This window comes from Wyeomyia smithii, chromosome 2, assembly GCF_029784165.1.
Source record: "Wyeomyia smithii strain HCP4-BCI-WySm-NY-G18 chromosome 2, ASM2978416v1, whole genome shotgun sequence".
NCBI lineage: Eukaryota > Metazoa > Arthropoda > Insecta > Diptera > Culicidae > Wyeomyia > Wyeomyia smithii.
Window position 1 is genome coordinate 221,239,419 of NC_073695.1, and position 22,541 is coordinate 221,261,959.

The window sequence follows — 22,541 nt, forward strand, 5'->3', positions numbered from 1 at the left end:
GTTATTGTTGAAGAACCGTGGTTGAAAAGTAAATGCTTTTCAGACAGCAGGTTGATCAAAAAGTTTGTTAATATAGGGGAGAATCCTCTCTGATGCAGTTTCTCGGAAAGAATTTCGATTGAAACTGAATCAAATGCGCCTGTGATATCCAGGAAAACCGAGGTCATTTGTTGTTTGCTGCCAAGAGCCATTTCCGCTTCTGTGGCTAGCAATGCCAGGCAATCGTTAGGGCCCTTGCCCCTACGGAAGCCGAACTGGGTCTCTGATAGTTGGTTAGTTGTTTCTGCCCAGTTGTCAAGTCTACGCAGGATCATTTTTTCAAGCAATTTGCGTATGCATGAGAGCATCGCAATCGGCCTGTACGAGCGGTGATCTGCGGCAGGTTTATCTGGCTTTTTGATTGCGATAATCTTAACCTGTCTCCAAGCTTCCGGAATCATATTGTTCCTGATAAGCTTATTAAACAGTTTAAGAAATCGTAGCTTGGCCGAGTCCGGCAGGTTTTTCATCAAATTAAATTTGATCCTGTCCGGTCCTGGAGCCTTGTTCTTGCAAGACGCGAGGGCAATTGAAAACTCCAACATGGTAAATTCTGATTCTTCAATAGCTGTTGTATCGCTAAATTTTTGCTGTGATGGGACAGCGTCTGTTTAGCTAACTTCTAAAATGTGTTAATTTTCTTTTTCTTCCGAGGAGATATACTTTTACTTACTTTTGGTAACCAAAAAAAAAAAAGCAAATGTTTCCGCCCGGGTTCGAACCGGGGACCTTCTGCGTGTGAAGCAGACGTGATAACCACTACACTACGGAAACGGTGATTCCAGCATGATTTTATATCAGTTTTTCCATAAGTGTGCAAATGCGCAATTGTTCATAATCCAGCACGAGTTAGGAAAACATTTATGTTGTTCCACATATACAGTGATCACCCGATTTTATTAATGAAACTGGAAAAATAATTCTTATGATTTATACTCGAACAATCTCAAAATTCCACCTCTATCGAATAAACTGAGTCGATAGTAATCTGTGCGAATGTGGAGGGTACGAAGATATTGACCACATAGTCTTCGTATGCCCTAAGTACCACAGAGCAAGGGCCAAGCTTATAGATTCTCTCCGGAAACAGAAAGTGACGTTTACAATGCAAGTACGGGATGTGCTTGCTAGCCGCAACCCCGCGCTTGTAATACCCATTTACGACTTTTTAATAGATATCAAGTATCGAATTTGATTATCTCTATGCTTTCTCTCCTAATTTCTCCCAACACAACAATCTTAAAAAGTTTCACACTAATTCTGTTTTTTTTCTTCTTTCTTTCGTTCATCTTTTTTATAGAAACATGAATCATCGCTTCTTTTTGAGAGACATGATCCACCGAACTTAGATATAAGTTTTGATTTCAAAGAGATAAGGAACCATCACCCTCAATGAATAGTAGTAAGGATTAGTATTTAGTTATAAAGAGAAAAACTTTGATGTTAATGTTAGTCGTAGGCTTAAATGACATGTATTTTTAAATTGTATTTTTGAAAGAGAAAAGATGAGAGGGTTTTTATGCCTGTTTGAGGAGGAGCAGTCGGGATACAGGCTCTACTCAAGCTGGCTTTTCCCTACTCCAAAAGATATTCGGCCCCGTTATGCTTCGCGGTTGGGCCTAAATAAATATTAGAGTTTAAAAAAAAAAATCTCAAAATTCTTGTATTACTAATCCAAAGAATAATATACCAATACAGCTTTTTAAGCAGTCACTGACATACTAGTCTTAAAAATTTTACAAACAATCATCCATGAAAATAATTTTTTCAATCGACGGATCAAGATCAAAAATCAGTCAAGGATTGAAAAAGTTAGAAGCATTTTATTTTGCACACACTAACGGGTGTTAAAATTGCCGAATACAAAACGGTTAATAAATGAAAGGAAACTCTGGAGAGGAGCGTTGTCTAATTGGCTTGAAATTATTCAGAAATAGTATTAAAGGTTGCTGAAACACAGTTGTCGTTGAGTAATATTGGGTTGATTTTAGCCCTTTTTTATTCTGTTTTCCAAAAACCGGGTTATTTAAAAATTGTGTCTGGAATAGATTTCCCGTTTCTTGGCTTCATTCTTTTTCCGTAAAATCCATTTTGAATGGTAATTAGTCATTTTTAGCTGTTTTCCGGAGACCTGAAATCATCATTTTGAATTTGAAAATATTTGTATCCCTATCCCAGAATGTTTCCGTAAGACGTAATTCTACGTCAAAACAGACGACCAAATTCATCAAAATTATTGAAAAATCTACACTAACGAAGAATGTGGATAACCTTCTTTGGAAACACAAACGATAAACATGAACTATTGGGAAGGAAGGGAGTTAATTGAAAATCTATGCTTGAAATTTGTACCAAAATCTAACGGAAGAGGGACCAGAAATGATCTTGAACGTGTCTACGTGGCTTATGGATAGCTCTTACACAAAATATCCCATCAGCACTTATCAAAATACATAACAATGAAACCTTTCTTACCTTCATTATTTTAGCATATTATCAGAGTTACCCGTAAGTGAAAAACTAGTCACTGTTAACTAGGTTGGGGAATCTCTATATGGAAAAAATGAAACTTGATAGCAGAAAGCCGATTGGTTTAGTCGCGCTTGGCGCATTGCATTTTAAATTTATATGGAGATTTGTATGGAAAAACCAACGTTTTTGCATTTTCTTTTTTAGAGAGCTCAAAGTGGCTCAAACCATAGGTTTCATGACTTCAAATGGTAGGTTTTTTGATGCCTAACAACTTGGCCGAAGACACCAAAGAGCTAGAGTGTCCCAAAAAATATTAGAGCTGTTCAAAATTGATTATGTCGAAATTTATGTTGCAAATAATTTTTTCTGCCAACACTGCCAGTGTATCGGCGTCAGTCAGATTTCCATCAGAAGTAACCTCTGAAACCAGTGTAAATTCTACCTACGCCTAAAATATTGATCTAAATTTGTTTGCTTTATCCAGCTGAGTGTATAAGCTCGTTACGACAGGTTACTTTTGATGGGAATCCTGCTGACACCGGTACATTGGTAATGTTGGCAGAAAACAAGATTTTCTGCATTAAAATCGACATACTTAACTTTGAACAGCTATAGCTTTTTTAGGGACATCCTAGCTCTTCAGTGTCTTCTGCAATGCTGTTAGGCATCTAAAATACTATACTTTAATAGCATCATTAAGCTATCTAGAAAGGTAAATGCAAAATAATGGGTTTTCCCATATAAATTTTCATACAAATTTGAAATGCAATGCGCCAAGCGGAGACAAAACCAATCGACTTCCGGTAAGTTTAGGGTTGTGTGGGGCCTCAAAAGTAACCAAAAAAACTTGGTTCTGAAAAATCGATCACTTTTCCCCAGAAAAAATCCATAGGATAGTTGAAACCACACTGATGGATTTTGTTATTATTGTAGATACATTCTAGTATATCCAACATACATTACCAGCCAATTTTGTAGAAGGTTTAAAAATTCGCTATGATTTTGTAGAAGGTTTAAAAATTCGAAATAATCTGGGGATAAAATTACAACTGATTTTTAGTTCGTTTCCGTAAAAAAAATCTGATGTGTACAAGGGATAGAAATATGTAGGGACAGTGGTAAATCGCGATTTCGCGGAAGCCGCGAATTCCGGGAAATCCAGCATCGGCCGAGAAATTTACAAAAACCCGCGAAATGCCGCGAAAGTAATAAAAAACCGCAACGTTCTATGCCAATCATGAAAAAATGCCGATTCTAAACCTGCGAAACTCATGAAAACCAGCAACACGGACAAATTTGAAAATTATTGGGCACTTCGAAGCCTTTTCCCACGTAACCAATAAAATGAAATAATACTCTTAAAACGCGATTTTGTCAGCCTGGAGTGAATTGTCTTCGGGCGGTTCGGTTGCTAGATCCTCTTCGAGCAAAGATTTTGGCGATTGGTGACCATGACCATGGTGGCATGATAGAATTCGTCAGTGTGCAGCCATAAAATCACAGTTGCAAGATGATATACAAGCAATCATCCACAAAAATACTCGACAGTAAGGTTGATATTTTAATTTTTGTAGGTATTCGGATCGCGGACGTTTTTCTGAACTTTATAACTTCTATTCTGAACGTAACTTGAATATCTTGAATGCTTACCGACACCAAAATCTGACTGAAAGCAATTTGACACATTTTGCATTTTTTGTCAGTAATGCAAAGAAAGATGAATCGTACGGTTGAATTACCGTATATTAAAATAAATAAAATAGTTATTCCTTGTTTTTATCAAAATATTTTATTAGGTATTTTCTGAAGAAAAAAGTCGCCTCGAAATTACCGCTAATTTTGAATATTTTCTATTTTGCCACCCGCGAATTTACAACATTTCGGCCGCGAATTACCACTGTCTCTAGAAATATGATATTCTCGGCGAAGATTGTTGTTTTGAATTTAGACTTTGAAACTTTGCTTTAGACACTACGCGTTTGTTTCAATTTAATTAAAAAGGAAAGTTTCTATTAAACTTTTAGGTGGATTTATTATCCATTTTTCTATATAAAGGGATGCGTTTTTGAATATCTTGAACTTCTCCGAACATAGGTTCTTATTATTAGAATTAACATTGGAATTATTATTTAATTATTCACACGAAAACGGCAAAATGAAACACTGTTGATTTTTTTTATGTAAAATATATGCAGAATGATGTTATTCTATACAGAGTTGTGCAAAATTACTAAGTATTGAATCTAAATAGAAAATTAGTTTATTCTGAATGAAATGTTATTTGATCAATCGGGTGAAAGGCGTAATAAAATCGAAGGAAGAGATAATCGGTGCGTAATATCTGTATCAGCGGCGTAATCTCTGTATCAGCATACTAGCTATGCAATATGCAGGAAAGAAAATCTCATATCAATTTGTCAGTAGTTATCACAAGGCAGTAATGCATACAAATGACACGTGATTTGATGTACGAAGTTCAAAATCACTTCCGCCGGCTAAAACGTTTCTTTTTTTGTACTCCAATCTACAATCGACTAATAATCGCATAACATTTAAAATTTCAATTCGTGGTAAAATTCTTTCAAAAATAATTTATACACTAATCATAACAGTTAGCAAATGATTGTTACCATTAAACACCGTAAACAAATAGTCATTAGGTGGTAGTATAACTCGTTCCAGGGAGAAAACTACGCTACGATTTGTCTCGAAAAGCTCTGAAAACTCCATTAGTGACTGATTAGCGACTATTTGAGCGATTTTATCAACTTAACTGTAGCATGATTACAAAATATATTTTCCTAAATGTAGCCGTAGAACAAGCATACATTTCAAATACAAAATTATTTTCATATTTAACACGTTTTTGTTTGAATTCCAATCTAGCTAACATGAGAAGGACTTTCAACAAAAAAAATAAGACTCGCTACTGTTGTATGTAATATGTATATATTTTAAAGTGAAACATTACACTAAACAACCAAAATTCGCCCTTCTGTATTTTATAATTCACAAAAGTCGCCTCGTGGCGATTACAGCAATTATCCCAACTTACAACATAAATAAAAAAAAGGTATTTTCCATGCGAGTAGAAATTCCTCCGTATCTTCACTGCACTGTTTCGACAAGATACTTGTTTTTGTTTTATATAGTTAAGGATGCAATTTACTCAATACTCTTTATCTTGAAGGATATCTTCGGGGGTGCCTTTTTTACGCTGCAGGTTTAGTTTCGATGGTAGGTTCGCTTAAAAGCTACACATGCTTCCAAGATGGCTATGTCTACTTTGTAGAGTTGTAACTGCCACATAAAATTATTGTGTCTCAGTTCCGATGTGCGCGTGCTGCTGGGGTACGAAATTGATCACCTCCTGGAAAACAAGTTCTGGAATAACGGAGAGGCCGATTTGAGTAGCTGTGGAAACGTTTATTAAAATAGGAATACCCTTCCATTTTTCCACCGGTAGGTCCATATCCTCGAAGCTTTGATCGTACAGGGTGGAACTGGGCTCATCTGTAGGATCGGCGTACTTCTCCAGATAACTGAAAAGTTAGAGTTATAGTTATTATTCGTGTTTTTTGCATAAAATAGTAACACTTACGGATGAGCTAGGGCCTGTTCTGCGGTTACTCGCTTGTCGGCATCCAGCTCCAGCATTTTTTCCAGCAAATCTATTGCCAAAGGATTTGCCCCTCGGAACACATCACTAAAGTTACGCTTCTCTGTCTTCGCAAGTGATCGGATGTAGTGTCTAGCCTGTAAAATAGATGGGAGAATAGAGTGCATATTTCCGGTCATCGAAACGGTTTATTTTTATTTTGGGGACTGATATTATTTTATTGATTAGATTTCAGATTGTAGCGCTACAAAAGCTAACACATACCTCATCGCTAGTAATCTTTTGCATTAACTCCTCGTCAGGTGTGCCGCAAAAGAACATGATGCGTGTGAGGTGATCAATATCTAAATACGATCAATCAGTGCGTTAATGATACAATGGGAAATTGCGCGATGAGCAAGATCATCATTTGAGTTAAGGGTAACTGTTACGTTTTTTATGTTGATATACTCAAAAGAAAAGGCTAACATCCACTATTACGATAGATTGAAAATAGAAAGCAAACAACCATTCATATGTTTCTGCATTTTCCTTAGAGTTTCATGTGGGTAGAACTATGGCTACATAAAACATGTTTCTTTGATTGACATAAAAATGTTGCATGACAAATTTTTGTTGCGTGATTCGGTCGTTCAAGCTCTATGTACATTGAGAACCGGTATCTATCAGCCGAAATAGCTCAGTTGGGAGAGCGTTAGACTGAAGATCTAAATGTCCCCGGTTCAATCCCGGGTTTCGGCAAACTGTCATCTCTTTTTTTTTTTTTAGAAAAACTGATAAAATATTATAGGTACTTTGAAGTCAATATCTACGCGGCCGTGTTTTGTGTAATAGCGAAAAATATGAGAAGTAATTAATTTCTCAAAAGCTGTTGAAGTAGTTCAGTAAAGACTCCTTTTCAAACAAAACCTGAAATATGGTTTGACCATGTTAAAAACTCTGCAGCATAAATTGCCGAGGGACATTTTTCAACCAGTTCAATCAGTAGGAGCAAACTAAACGGATGCAGTAACAAATAGGAATTTGAAGGTGATAGAAAAGAACTACAATAATGTCTTAATTATGACACACTCTCGGCGACTTTCGCGGACCGGCCGGCACCGGTTACAAAAAGAAACACGCCGAGGTTAGTAGTGGTGCTTCGAAAGAGATAAAAAAAACATTCAAATAGTAACATACCCACAGAGAAAAGAATGCTGAATGTACATGAATGCAGCCTTATTGAGAAGCGTGCAGTGCAGGTATCCGAGCATATACAGTAATACAGAAGAACACGTTTAGTGCAAACAGCGGAGGTAAACAATTATAGCAGAAATGTGTATTGCTACATCTATATTAGCTTCAATCTGAACAAAAATGTGCACCATTGCTTGTTAGTGGCTTGATTAAATTTAAATTCATTCTAAGAATGGTGGCGAGGAGCGCAGAAAAACGCCTGTGCAGTGTTGCTGAGCGAGCGGTCTATTAATACAGGTGAACTTAAAAAAGAAAAAAAGAATACAATATACATTACTCACACTTTCCGATGATATTTTCGCCATGAATTCTTCGTTCGGTGTTCCCAATATCTCCATTATAAGGTTTAATTGATGAATGTCTGTATGTGGATTACAAGTTATCCGGCGAAAGGATTCGAGTTGGTGAATTGTAAGAAAATCACGTGTCGTAGTGCAAATAGTGTGCAAAATCTGGGTGTAGCTATATGTAGGCGATTTGAAACGGTGAATTTGGCCCGAGTTGTGGCGTAACTAAATCAGCCGGGACTGGCGTTTAGTTTTTGTTTACACATTGGGACCGGTTAATGGCAAAGCAGATGGTGATTTTTCGGGTTAGTGGGTATCGTGAGTACACACGAAAAATGGAATCTTTGGATGTCAAAATGATTGCTGGTCTATGTTTGCACTAGTTTTTTCGTATTAGTAAACAAATTTATCTTCAATAATACAAGTTATATTTATTAAGCTTTGGCTAAATGAGAGTATTTTAACTCTAATTTACTCGGTACTTATCAAACCGAGAATGGGATAAAATCAATTTTCGTTCGTTATAGGAATTGTTAATAATAATTCTGTTGATGCGGCAATCAATATGACATTACCAAACACGCGCAACCAAATTACTTCAAACTGTTTATAAATTAGGATTATTTTTTGTCCTCCAAAGATGGATTCACTAAACAGAGCTACGGCTGAGTTATAAAAAGATGCTAATTTCAACTCATTTATATACGCCAATCAATTTAACGTTACCTAGGACGGGCTATCAAGTTTGTTGAAATCATTTTAATAGCGATTAGCGTAGGAGCGACTCCCGCTAAGACCGGCCCATCATTTACATGATGGTATTGAAAATGATTCAAGCTATATTTTTTGGAAGCTTATGTTGAATAAGTGAAGAAACTGCATTTGGTTGATCAAATTGATAAACCCCTCGTTGACTAGAAATCAATACTTTTTTGGGGCCTTCGTTTTTCATCAAAACTTGGTTTACCAACATTGCTCTAGCTCTTGAATTTCTCTATAAAGTTACTCAAACTAACATATCATTACAAAGGGAAAAGATATGGCCCTATTTTGCGAATATCGAAGTGGATGGTTGCTATATTGAATTTGGCCACCATATTGATTTCTTTCATTAAAATTTATTTTTGAGTAGGTGCCCACCCACCTACCTTAAATTTTTTTATTCCATTCGAAAAATCATGCTTTTTACATGAAATGTGTCAAAATCAGAGATGTATGTTGTCTTAAACAAGAATTATATTAAAATTACCAAAACATGTTCGATTCGACCGATTTGTTTTTCATTATCTACGATATTACCTCACTAAAACAGCTGTAACACATGATATTCTGCATAGAACATATCCAGCCCACTCATCATTACGAATGAGATCAAAGGGACATACAATAGAAAATCGTCAGGCGATAGTGACGCTGTTAACTTTCGCTTCCAATTAAAATCAGTTGTTTCATTTTTCACACCGACAGCAAAGAACCCTATATTCAAACTTGTTTGACAGTGAAGTTTTTCTGTACATCCATAGGTTTCTTAGCTATAATGTTTGAATAAAATCTATGCCAAAATGCTTACGCGCTTTTAAAAAATTATTCTTGGGTCTGGAAAACTGGTCCATTCGCAGAAAATATTCAGTTCAGTCAAAAACGTCGTGCAAAGTTTTATTCAAATAAAAAATGATCGAATGAATTTTTGCGTATTGGCAAATCGTTTAACGTGGTTTTGCTCCGTATTTTTCGACCATTCAAATATGATAAAACTTAACTTGAAATATCACAAAAAAGGATTGAAATACGTTAAATACCAATACCAATAACTGTTTGAATGATTCTCAATGTCATTCATCATTTGGAGAAAAATGAAAATTTCAACTCACTAATTTTGAACAAACATCATTGTGAATTCTATAGCGGAAAATATACAATAATTGCCAATCACTAGTTGTGTAAATTGCTGTTGTGAAAAACACTTGTTTTTTTTCTTCACAAATGGCTTGTACCAATTAATAACGTAATAAACTCATACATAAAACTTAGTAGTACATGTGTACTAACGCCCGTGAGGTGTGTTTATATGGTGTAATTTCTAGTGAGCCTCCGTGGCAACATTGAGAGAGACAGATCTAAAAGTTTGAACCAAAAGTGATTGTAGATAGGTTCCTTGCAGGTCTAATGATTTGAAAGTTCTTTTGAGTGTGTAATTTGCAAATTAGATAGCGAAGCTAGCACTAAATATTTTTTTTACTTATTCTTACATTGCTATAAAAAGATACTGGATCCAGCGAGGAGACAAGTACGATGTGTATCAAGTTGCACAGTATGATAATAAAGTTTATGATGTTGGTTTAATAACAGAGCGCACGTGTTAGAACTGCTCAAAAAATAAACCTATTTAAGATTCGTGATGTACAGTACATTTTGAGGTTATATATTGAGTGCTGTTAGTGGTAACAAACTATTGAGTAAAGCAGTAACATGCTATGCTAGCTTCGAATTTGAACGAAGAATGCACACGAAAATGTTAAACAAACTAAATGCATTGTTCGAAACAGTCTATCAACGTGTAGTACAAAAAATAACAAACATGCAACCTAATAGTGTACATAGAAATGGACAATTAATGGCCGCTTGAGGGGACATGAAACCGATTGCGCTTGAAGCTGCGATTGCAAAAGGATACGGTCTGTGCCAGGGAAAAGCGTTCGGCCGGTCAAGAGCTCCGCCATTATGCAGCCCACGGACCAGATATCGACCGTCTGGTTGTAGTGCATCCAGTTCAGCATAATCTCCGGCGCCCGGTACCATCGGGTGGCGACATAACCGGTCATCTCGTTTTCTGTTGGTCGTGCGAGCCCAAAGTCTAGAATTTTCAGCTCGCAATCCTCGTTCACTGCTATGTTGGACGGCTTCAAATCCTGCAAAGCACGAATAAAAACAAACCCCATCAGACGGACTGTTTCAATTTTATCGACCCGTTAACTTTTTTCGCTTCGCATGTTTGTTTCCGTTCCCCAAGTAAAACCCGGCGTACTGTGACATAAAGTGGCGAGACCTCGGTAATAACGGGTAATTTTCCCCGCAGTTAAGATGAAACACGCAAGTATTCAGTGACGATTAAAAATCGATAATATTAGAAGAAACATTCAACAACTGCGATTGAATTAATAACCAATCGTTTACTCACCCTGTGTATAATACCAGCACTGTGAATATATTTAAGGCCACGTAAAATCTGGTAAACCAGAAACTGTACATGATCATCGGATAGGCGCTGCGTTCGAATGATGTTGTTAAGATCCGCCCCCATCAAGTGGGTGACCAGGTAGACTTGCTGGAACGAATCCAGCGTATTCCCGCCGGGATGAAAAACATCCAGTAAGCCAATTATGTTCTCGTGGTTCATGTGCTTCAACATACGGAGTTCGCGATAGGTTCGCTTAGCATGAACTGCCGACTGGAATGGGCGCGCCAGTTTCTTGATGGCCACCTTAGCGTTATGTTGGGTATCAGTGGCGGAGCTGCAAAAAGTGCAAAAAAAATCAAGTCGTAGTTAATTATGGTTCTAATGGAAAGGCGATTTACACTGCTAGCCCGCGGCTACCGGTGCTAGGGCGCGTAGACATGTTTAATTAATATGTTTGCTGTTGTAATTATTCTGTCTCAACGATGGCTATGGTTGTGGCTTGAAAAGTTCTACTCGCTGTAAGCCACGGTTGACCAATCCATCATCGTGACACTTATCATGCTTAATTTGGCAGCACACTTTACTTAGTTCGTTCAGTTCAGTGTTCAAATGCTCTAATCAAGATCATTGAGGATGTTGTTTTTTGAACCGAAGTACGTCGAGCTTCAAACCAGAAATTCGAATTACATCAGATGCGATTAATGCACACAATGCAAGGGCTCTTGATTAGGGTGATAATTAAATTAAATGTGATTGAATAATACAAAAAAGTCGATCGTCCATTGATGCTGTTGGGGAGTAGTGAAAGAACTAACTATACGTAAATGCTATGTGGGAGCCACTGCGCCAATATAATAACGAATCTTTCAAACAATTTCATTTACCTAACACATTGCATATTCTATTCTGAAAGGAACAAAATAAAATTCAAAACCCAGCTCTACTTCAAAATTCAACTCAATAACTCAATATGTTGAACTATTAAATCATCCTATATTTGACATAAATTCAGCTCAATATATGCATGAGGAATCAATATCGAACAACCAACATGGTAGTGAATCCACAACAAATCTTTCTTCAACAACAAAGTGTCTGCAGAGCTTCAAGCATGATATATTTAGTTAGTACATTATGAGCTAGGATACATGAGAAATATTTCTATAATGAATCTAAAGGTTTTATTAAAAAAAAATGGATGAACGTTTCCGAATTTCTGTCCCACAATGATTTCTTCAATTAACTTGATTCAGCAAAACAAATTCATTCTGTGTTTTTTAAATGCTGAAAATGTACCCCCTATGACAATAATAGGGTCATTTGTTAAAAGCCTTCTTTTTATAAGTTAAATATAACATTTGAAAATTGGTCTTGCCGTTTACTTTTCAACATTTTACAACCATTATTTGTTGTATTGTGATATGCTTCAACTTACTCTAAGTGCATACGAGCCGGTTCAAATGACCAGTTGATGTCCTTGCTACAATGCAGTTCACCGAGTTAGGCAATGTACTCCTCATGAAGTTTATGCATCACCAGGCTTGACATCCCAATTTGCTTTGAATAACGCTTTTTCCCATTCACCGAGTTCAGCTTTTAAAGCACTCGGTGAGACTGTTCAACAGGAGCTTATAGAAAGCAAGAAAAAATTAAGCGTAACAACACAAAAGTCACAAGTCTATCTTTTTCTATCTAGCTTTTTCTCATCTTTTTCTGTTTATGTACATTGTCTTAACTTTTTACGTGTAAACTCGATGCAGCTTAAAACGAACAAAACAAACAAAAGTTATGCAAATCCGTTAATCCGTTTCTGAAATATGTGGTGCACTAACGAACAGCAATGCATTTTTATATAATAAATAAACCAGCTTTAACGTGTGCGTTTCAGTTCATTAACCTTGTATCATTATCGTGATGTAAAGTTGGAAACTGAAATTTGACATTTTAGCTATCAAACCTTTATGCAAAACACTGCCGAATGCCTTTTCTATGTTTAGTAGAGCAGTGTCAGTGGAATAACCTACCGATTTATTAGTTTAGTTTGATGAGTAGTCGAACATCCATGGCGAAACCCAAACTACTCATTTGCTAAAATAGATTTCTTATTGTTAGGTTCCAGGTCTTAAGAATATTCTCTCGAAAGGTTTGTCTCTAAATGAAAGTCAACTTATTGGTCGATAACTTGATGCTATAGCTGAATTCTTTTCAGGTTTCAAAACTGGAGCGACTTTGACATTCTTCCATTTTGTGAAATAGTATGCTAGGTCGAAGCATCTGTTAAAAATTCTTACCAAGAAACTCAAAGAGTTTTCGGGAAGTCTTTTGATGAAAACATCATCTCCTGGTGCTTTCATGTTTTTGAAGTTCTTGATAATAGATTCTTCTTCATTCAAGTTTGCTTCTAGTACCTCTTCACAAAAAAAATTATTGAGTGGTGCTCTGATCATACTTTTGTGATACTTCATTTTCAATTGGACTCATTACATTCGAATTCAAATTATAAACTTTTTCAAGCTTCTGGGCAAGTTTTATAGCTTTTTGGTGTTTAAATTGCCGAATACATAACGGTAAAATGGTGTTTCAACTTTTCCATACGGCTATGATTTGATATAGGTATCTCAAAATCAGAAAATAGAAAAGCAAGCTTGATGTTGGGCTACGGATAGCATGGCTATATGATTGATATAAAATTCACCATTTCAACATCAGCATCAGCAAACTTAAGTGTTTTTACAGGTGACGCATTAACTATTTCCAAGTTGTGCCTTTGCAAATTTGAAGTCGGCCATTTGTGGCTCATATACAGTCCCACTTTAAGGAAATAAGTCAATCGTATCGACTTTGAAATTTTTTATGTTATGTATGGTTTTTGCGCTTTACTGCCATGCATTTTGGTTTTTAACCAAATTGACACATTCCATTGCAGACAATGGTGCTTTCAGAGCAACGTTTATTGTTCACAGTGCCCACAACTGCTCATTTAACCAAACAACAACTTCAGAAATTATTTCAAGTAATTAATTAAAATTGAAAAGTCCAAGTTGATCTTGGTCTCGGTCTCTTGAGAAATGCAAGTGAATGTAAAGAAGTGTAATTCAACAATGCAACCAATTTTTATATGAATACTTCGGTTTCTTTGTGCATCAAAAGTTATTCCTGTCCAGCTTTTATTAACGCACTTACCTACTTAATACGCAGTGAAAGCTTATCTGCAATAACCGATCGTTCAGAGAGTTAGGTGCGCTCTGTATGCCCTTATCGCGCTTCTAGGGGAAAGTGTCGTGTTTTTTCAGTAGCACATATCGGTTTACTCGACACATCGTATAGGAGAAAAAACAATTTGTAGTAAAGAAATCAGAATAATCTATTTGAAAAAACAAAAAAAAAACGCTATCGTTCGATCCGAGCGTCATAATAATGCAAATAACCGCAATCATTGCTTTGAGTGGAGCAAACTGACCAAGATAACAAAAATAACACCGAACGTCGAAGGTGTGGTGCTTTCGAATTTGAAACCAAGTGTCAATTTCATTGCATACGTGAGCAGAGCATTTTATGATTCTACTGTGAAAATGTGGCAAATACCCCTGTCTGTACATTTAAGTTCAATGTCAATGCCAGAGTGTAGTTGGTAGGGCGTCTCATTCGCAGTAATTTCTGCTTTATATCACATGTGTTTATTCGAAATGGAAAGAAAAAAATCTTTGTCGACAACAAAAACATATTTTTGAAAGTAGGAATGATACTTGAGATCAATTGATGCATAAGAGAGGATTAACATTTTATTTGAATAGACTAAGCGCATAATTTAATTTGAATCATTTTGCTGCAGATCTAACATTCTTCCAAACGTCACAATAAACCGTCAAACATGTAACGCCGGATTGGTTTATGCGCTGAATAGGTAGGAGGAACCGGTTCTGTGGAATAATTTAAATCTTTTCGATCTCCCGTCAAACACGCGACAGAATGCTGCGGTCTACTGTACATAGTATGACGTCATTTGTTCATGCTACATTATTATACTTATTTGTTTATCCAAATCTCAACTGCATATAACAGCTAGGATATAAAAGTGACCTACCAAACTTGCCCGTATGCTCCGCTGCCTACCGGGGTAAGCATCTGGTATTTCTCTGGCACTTCCCATTCCGTTTTATTGATCTCGACCTTGTAAAACTTTGGCATGATGTTCTCACCTGCGTTCACTTCAAACAACGCTTTTATTTATTTTTTATTTTCACACTTTTACCAGTAAGTTTTGTATCACTAGTACAGACGGATTGCAAACTCGAGTGATCGGCGTCCGTCTTACCGCGGGTTTCACATTGGCTTTTGCTGATATCTACTGAAATACGAGATAAGAGACACAATTAAAGCATGCTGAACACTTTTCGTTGAATATTTTTTTCCACAATGAAGTCACACTGCACTGTTATCTTCTTTACAGTCTCAGACAAATACCAAACTCACATCACTAGTATTCGACGTGTGAAATTTGTGAGTGAAGCATTCACGGCTAGATGTTACGCAGGCACCTTCTTTCACGCTACAAATAGATTAGCAATAAACAAGCCAGGTTCAAAATCTTTCGCACTCGGTGTACCTGTATAGAGGAACAATTATCTGTGCATGAGTTTAACCACCCGATTAAAGGAACAATTTTTCTTCATAGTCTGTACAGTTGACATCCGAAGACACGTCACATTAGTGGTGTAGACACATTACAGTAATAATTCTACGTTGCACTGCCGGATTATAAAACGTAGGTACGTACGAGTAGGAGAAGCTGAGACCGGATGATAGAACAAAATGTGAGAAACTTCCTCTTTGCTTCTCTATCAGCTGCTGGTGCTCCTTCTTACGGGCGTCATCAGTGAGCGATAGACTAAACCGACCGATACGGGTGCTAGGGTGAAACTGAACGTGAACGGATCGAGCGACTGTCTGAGTGACAGCGGCAACATAACGCCTGGGTTGAAAGTCAGTTCTGTCACGCGGTGACAGTACCTTGCCGCAGTAAAAATGAATCTTTTTTATTTCTCGCAAAATAGGGATGTCTAATTTTGTTCAAGGTCTCATTGGTACATGAGTCTGGCCAGATCCGATTATGGAGGTTTTGAAGAAATTCCAGATGTGTTGCGATTTAAAGTTTTAATTTTTTTGTAGTACAGTTAAAAACTTTTTTTATAGAAAATTTGACTTCTGGTTGAGCTATGGCTGTTTTCCCGAAACTATTTTTTTGAGAAGTCCAACAGGTTTACTTAATTGATACAACCTTAAAAAACTCACTAGTTCAAGGCTTTTACAAACCCGTGAACGATGGGAACGGTTCACTCCAAAAATCAGGTTTTGTAGAAAAAGTACTATAACTCCTTAAAAACCATCTCGAATCTCTTTGTGGCTTTGTATAAATTTATTTTCTTTTGGTTTGTTGAAAAATAGGACAAGAAATAAATATATGAATAATTGTAAGCACGTTTTGATATTCTGCCATCACATTCTTACCGCAAGGGTCTTACTGGAGTCACATACGGTTTGTTTAAATAAAATGATTGCAGTTCTCTAAATTAGCACCATGTTCTGGTTTCCCTCGCTATTGCCATTAGTTTTGATAATATTTTGTGACAATTTGGAAAATTTGGCGCAGAAAAAAAAATTACAGTGTGTACATTTTTTTCAAAACCGCAATCTTATTACCTACAACTTTGCTGAAGACACCATTTCAATCGAACAAGCCGGTTTTTTTTACTATTTTTTACGACGATTTTCCAAATAACGCGATTTTTTTACGTCGTTTTTTCAAATAACGCGTTTTTGCACGATTTTTGGTCTTCGCGTAAAATTGTTACAGTAAGTAACAGTAACGGTAACAGACTATAGTAGGCTGTTTTTTACACAGTTTCATTTTTACGCGGTTTTTTACACGTTTTTTTACGACGTTTTCCCAAATAACGCGGTTTTTTAACACGTTTTTTTGCACGGTACGTAAAATCGTGTGAAAAAGAACTTTACTGTACTTCTTAGTCATTTAACAGGTTTAGGCTGGATTCTTCCCATCAAAGTGAAGCAGATGTACAATTTCAACATATTATATTTGGTCAACATTTGCTATAAACAACTAAAATCTCGTTATCTTTAACATTTACACCCTAAATACCGAATATCCCCATTGGTTGTACGTTAGTCATTCGGTATCACCTTCGGTTCCATCGTATTTGTAAACACCTTGGACGCAATCGTAGAAATTCGACAGTGCGGCATCTGCTTTCTCAAAATGTCGAATGAAAATTGCTTTCTTGATTGGTCACCGGATGAAAAGTAGAAAAAACAGTTATCGATGTTAAGCTGGTGAAGGTGAGGTAGTTTATCCGACAAGCACTCGATCAGTGAGATTTCCTGTAAATTTTACAATAAATTAGTTGCCACTTAGTGGGTTGTTGATTGCTCGTTTTATTACCGTAACGACAGTTTTGATGGTGAGCTTCCGAAGTGCTACGAGCGTTGGACAATTTGCGAACAGCTGGTTTGATACTGACATATCACGAATCGTGAGTGACTTCAGCCGCTTCAATCTGTCCAGGAACTGGAACGAATCATAGGACAGGTCGTAGTCGAAATTGGAGAAAATCAAAGTTTTCAGGTTGATAAAAGTGTTCGTAATTTGGTGTATATACTGAGAATGATTTTTCTGTGAGCTGCTGTAATATAACGTTGTAAGATGATACAAATTTGTGCATGGTAGAATCGAGTAGTGTTTGTATGGCATCAAAAGCTTTTGAAGTTTTGGTAGATCTATTGACACGGGGTCTCCTGCCGTTGAGCATCCTTGTAAATTCAGTATACGCAGGTTTTTGAAATTGGATATAAACTCTACTATCACCGCATCTAAGGTAGTATAGTTGATTGTTAGATGTGTGAGAGCTTCTGCACATAGAAATACGTTGAGGTAATTATGCCGTAGCATGTTACATTTGTCCACTATCTCCAACGATTTCAAGCCTTTAATAGAGTTGAGAAAGATTTGAATTTCGTGCCAGCTAAGAACGGACGGTGCGACAGTATACGGAAGATATTTATCATTTTCGATAGAAAGATGAAGTTTAGTCAGGTTCGTAAAGTTACACAGAAACAACTTGGTCACTAAATCTTTAGACTGGAAATTCACGGTGAGCTCGAAAAGTTGCGACGAGACAGAATTCAGTACTGTGATGTCACTGAGATGTCGTATTACTAAGTTCAAGCACCTTAGTTTAGGTGTCAACACACAGCACGTAGTATTTCGGTAGAATGATAACTTAAGGGTCTCTAATGTGTCACTTCGTATCTCCAACCCCTTGTGGAATGTTTTAAAGCCTTCGTTCGCTAAAATGTTCAAATGTTTAAGCTGTTTTAACACGGGTAGATTCTGAATAACCAAGCTAAAAAGCTGCTCGTGGTTTGATCTGAGGAATAAATCTACAGATTCTACAGCTGATTCTCCCGTGGGGAATGCTTCCGCTATGACCGATAGAAGTTCTTCCGTGTCCAACATTGCGCTGGAATGGAACTCAATGTTTCGCTGTGTGTTAAGTAGTGAAGCTTCAACGCCAGAAAAAAATTGAACCTTTGAATAATTGTACAGAACCAATTTGGTTTGTCGCAGATAGCGGTCCGAGTTACAAATCTCATTCCATCGGGAGCAAACTAACAACATATTCTTTCTGTCACTCCACGGAAGGAAATCAAAAATTCGGCACAGCACCTAAAATGTGCAAAAAATGGTCGAAAATTATAATTATAACTTTTGAACGAAGGATTTGGCGGTAGTTTACCTCATTTGGAAAGCAGCTGATGTCCATTTCTGAATAATTAATTACAGGCTGGTACGTAGTGACAATTATAATGTTTGAATACGACTGTGCCAAGTGGATACGAAATAGTGGCAAAAAATACAATGCACAGCCCGTAAACACTCTCAGCTTGGATTGTGATACGAAATTTTGATGATCACAACTGCATTGTTTGTCAACAAAACACAGACACCAAAGGCCAACATCTGATTTCGATTTTTTTTTGACAGACGAATATAGCGCCTGACTGGCCCGCGCATGCAACAAGTATCAAAACAACACCGTAAAGGTTTGTGTACGCCGTCGTTCTACACATTTGTAGGCGTGTACTTTCATTCATTCGTAAGTGCGTTCATTCATAAGAGTAACGCATGGAAACAACGTTAGTGGAAAGTAACGGGTCGTCATGCAGTGCAACATTTCTGCGAAGTGTAAGGGAGGGAGGGGCTATCAGGGTCATTTGAAAAACTGTCACAAAAAGCTTTTTTTGTACACCAACATGCTTCGATGTATAAAATTGGGTTTAGGACGGTCTAGAAAAACAATTTGAAAATAGGTCAAAAATCATGCACTTTTTCACAGTATCATGAGTAGATCTTTACGAAACTTAAAGCGATATAAGTAATAGCATATATCGCATTAAGTGCCAGGAATAATTCATTGATTAATCAAATAAATTCTTCAGATGATGTTATGAAAATTGATCAGTTGATGGAATCTGCTCTATAGAGTATGCTGCTGTCACGATACACTTCACGGGCAACTCATTTTTTCCCTGAATATTGGTGTTGACGTTTTTTAATTATATACCTATTTAACGTTTAACGTAGACTTGTAAATTATTGAGAAGCGGTATTAAATCCGTTATATAAGAGCATAAAAGCTCAACACCAGCCTCAATAAAACAATTTCGTTCAATCTATGATTTTAGAAGTGTTTGGATATCCGAAGTCGGCTTAGGTCTCGTCAGCCTTCGTTGCAACATGAGCTAAATTGCAACAAATCTGAAATATTCAAACAATTTAAAACTTCTAGGTTTTTCGGTTAGGTAGGTTTGCAAGGTAAGCGAGAAAAAAGAGATATGATTACATAGAAAGGATGACAGAAAAAAAATCCCTGACGAAGCTGTGGAATGGGTGAAATTTCAAAAATCATTATTCGTTGGATAGGTTGGTCAACGGCTGGGCAGATCGTACGGGTTCCTTAGGGGCATCCAGGTTGCTCCGGAAGTGGCCAATGAAACCTATTTTCAAAAGTATGTTTTTTCAATGATCCCTGATGAAAAATCCTGAAGATAGAGGTGTCACACGCTAGAGTTTGATCCAGAAATGTGAATGCCCCTACTACAGGGTCCTCTGGGTACTTCCGGAAGGAAAATAGACATTTCTCGATGAGTTCTTGGCCGATTCCGAATCTTGACGAACCTTTCGCTTCAGAAATGGTTTTGTCATCTATGCCAATGATGCAAATAAGCATTTTTATCAGGTAACCCATTACAAAATCCATCCAAAAGTTAGCATGTTCCTCATGCATACTGGAACTCAGGAATATTTCCTAATTCCGGTGACCTAGGCAACATTTGTAATCAGAAAATGAAACTTTGAAAGTTTTACAGTTTGATGGTGTTCGAATAACATTTGGCAAAGCTACAGCATTCCAAATTCAATGTTGCCTATTCTACTTATTGTGACTATCCCAAGTACATTCCGTACTAGTTGACATAAAATAGACCCCAGTGTGGTCCAGAGCATACTACCCAGCAACACGTGGTAGCGACTAGGATGCGAGCTCTTGGTACTCTTGTAATGTGTGAAAAAGACGTGAGCCACAAAGTGAAGCGACGAATAGCAGCCGCAAACGGTTTACGGTTTACGCAGCCAGCTTCACAGCTCTCCTGCAGTATGCATGTATGCACAAAATTTGGGCTCTACAGGAAGCTGATTCTCCCGAATATCATCAAGCTGATAAAATACGGCAGGGTACAGTGAGCTGGTCACGCGACACGAATGTCGGAGGAGCGACTAGCGAAGTTAATATTCAGCAGAGAGCCCGATAGAAATCGGCGACGCCGATCGGCGGGTGGTAGAAACGATTGGAGAAGACCCAAGATCGATTGCTGTGGAGACGTATCCTGCATTCGGCATCGTGCCAAAAAAGTGTGTAAAACAATCCGTTTGTAAAAGACCGTGCAAAAAGAGAATCCGGTGTATTCGTTGGATTGCGTTGGAATCTAACAAAAAATTATGATTTTAATAATTTAACCAAATCCAGAGTTTCGAAAGATTCAGGGGATTTTTTTAACATGTGAAGAAAGCGAAAGAGCACTGTATTAACTTTCATTGAGCCATTTGTCACTCCACCTCAAGTGCACCTCATGTCAACGACTTTTTCAGATTTGGCTCGAAGTTGGGGAATTATTCATATAAGGTCAGTATGAAAAAATCCCAGTTTTGATGTCGATTTGATTTGACCTTTCGCTTCGGAGAGAAGGGTTCCTCCCTATTTATATAAACGTGGCATTTTTTCTCATATTTCTTATATTCTTTCTTTTTTTTCTAATTAAGGCTGCAAAAGTAGAATGTCTATAAATAAACTAATATGTTATTTCTGAAGAAAATTAATCATGAGATTCAACAAAAAAAAAACAACAAATTTTGTACGACAGTGTTATCATTTTTTTTTTAATTTAAAAAATTAAGTTGCATTTTTTGGTAAACCGGTATAGGGGAACTGCTCCATTATTCATCTCATTAAGCCCATGTTCACGAAGAATGCACGGATTAAATACCAAATTTCCACGAAATCATTGAACAAATAAACTAAATATGCTTACGTGCTGTTATGAATCGCTTAGCATTGTATATTTAGTAAAATTAGCTAGATTTACCCTGAATTTTGTAAAACAAACCATTTTCACGACGCTTCCATATCCATCTCACGACGCCCCCATATTCATTATACTGTTAATCATGAATGAATCACATTATCATGAATGAACGTAGCCACAGCCCGTCGTAGTAGGTTACCTAGATATCCGGTGCAGTTGTTTACGTGCAAAACTGGTAACCTAGGTAACCACTACAGTGCTGTAGATTTATGTCAGTTATGTCGGAATAATTCAACATTTTCAGTATGATCTTTTCGTATCAACAGAAACTGATTTGGCAACTTTTGATTTTCCTAAACGCAGTGAAAACAGATGAAAATCCATACAGTTGAAATTTAAAAATTGTAGAAATTCATCTCATATATTTCTGCTAATTCAAGCTTGTTTTAGGAAATTTGAGGTGAACATTTCAAAGATTGAAGTATTCTTTGTGTAGTGAGTGATTTTGTTTAGTGATTAAAATAAAAACTAGCGGACAGTGATGAAAAAAACTTTGGTTGGCTGCTGAACGAGTCCCGTTGTAGCCGTATAGAACAATGCGCGTATTCTGTTTTCTGAGGTAGGTGATTGAATTAAATGAGTTTTCGAGTGGAGATGCCCGACTATTATATCAAATTTAGTGCTTTTAAGTGAGTTTTTGAGGATTATACTTTATGAGGTATCTAAAGTGAACTAAGAAAAATCCATTCCATGGATTAGCAGATTGGTTTAAAAAGAAATTTGACCGTTCGCTCCGGAGAGAGCCATTTTTTCCCGTTTTCAATTGTGTTTTCATGTTTTATGAGATGAATATATGGGCTTAGATGAATAATGGAGCAGTTACTCTATTTTGTTTTCAAATTTGACAAATTTATCGTTTGCCTGAGTAAATTTTACATGAAAAACAACTATCACCCCGAGGTGTTATGAGCAAAATACGAGCTACATTATGTAATTTGAAAGAAATAAACCAAGAAATTAAGCAAACTTATATATTTGATTTGACCTTCTG

General features: G+C 36.8%; 2 protein-coding genes and 2 non-coding genes across 10 annotated transcripts; 1 reads left to right on the forward strand and 3 right to left on the reverse strand.

Moving 5' to 3' along the window:
* Window positions 1–740: 740 nt before the first annotated feature.
* Window positions 741–813, reverse strand: Trnav-cac (transfer RNA valine (anticodon CAC)). The gene has a single exon. It is a non-coding gene; the product is annotated as a tRNA-Val (tRNA).
* Window positions 814–5,441: 4,628 nt separating this feature from the next.
* Window positions 5,442–15,751, reverse strand: LOC129723522 (mitogen-activated protein kinase p38b-like). Of its 7 annotated transcripts, XM_055677795.1 has the most exons (9): window positions 15,438–15,751; window positions 15,305–15,380; window positions 14,916–15,179; window positions 10,832–11,165; window positions 10,328–10,562; window positions 7,648–7,727; window positions 6,113–6,267; window positions 5,956–6,053; window positions 5,442–5,895 (listed from the first exon to the last, which is right to left on the reverse strand). In XM_055677795.1, the coding sequence occupies exons 3-9, from the start codon at window positions 15,017–15,019 to the stop codon at window positions 5,825–5,827; spliced, it is 1,077 nt and encodes a 358-aa protein (XP_055533770.1). In that variant the 5' UTR covers window positions 15,020–15,179; window positions 15,305–15,380; window positions 15,438–15,751; the 3' UTR covers window positions 5,442–5,824. The 7 variants fall into 7 exon arrangements, with proteins under 7 accessions (XP_055533770.1, XP_055533768.1, XP_055533769.1 ...); XM_055677793.1 differs by lacking the exon at window positions 15,305–15,380 and having other exon boundaries at window positions 15,609–15,751; XM_055677794.1 differs by lacking the exon at window positions 15,305–15,380.
* Window positions 6,799–6,871, forward strand: Trnaf-gaa (transfer RNA phenylalanine (anticodon GAA)). Its single transcript has one exon. It is a non-coding gene; the product is annotated as a tRNA-Phe (tRNA).
* A 1,156-nt stretch (window positions 15,752–16,907) lies between the features above and the next one.
* Window positions 16,908–18,926, reverse strand: LOC129722517 (uncharacterized). The gene is made up of 3 exons (XM_055675984.1): window positions 18,646–18,926; window positions 17,292–18,575; window positions 16,908–17,230 (listed from the first exon to the last, which is right to left on the reverse strand). Exons 1-3 carry the CDS (start codon window positions 18,670–18,672, stop codon window positions 17,015–17,017), a joined length of 1,527 nt encoding a protein of 508 aa, XP_055531959.1. The 5' UTR covers window positions 18,673–18,926; the 3' UTR covers window positions 16,908–17,014.
* Window positions 18,927–22,541: the final 3,615 nt, after the last annotated feature.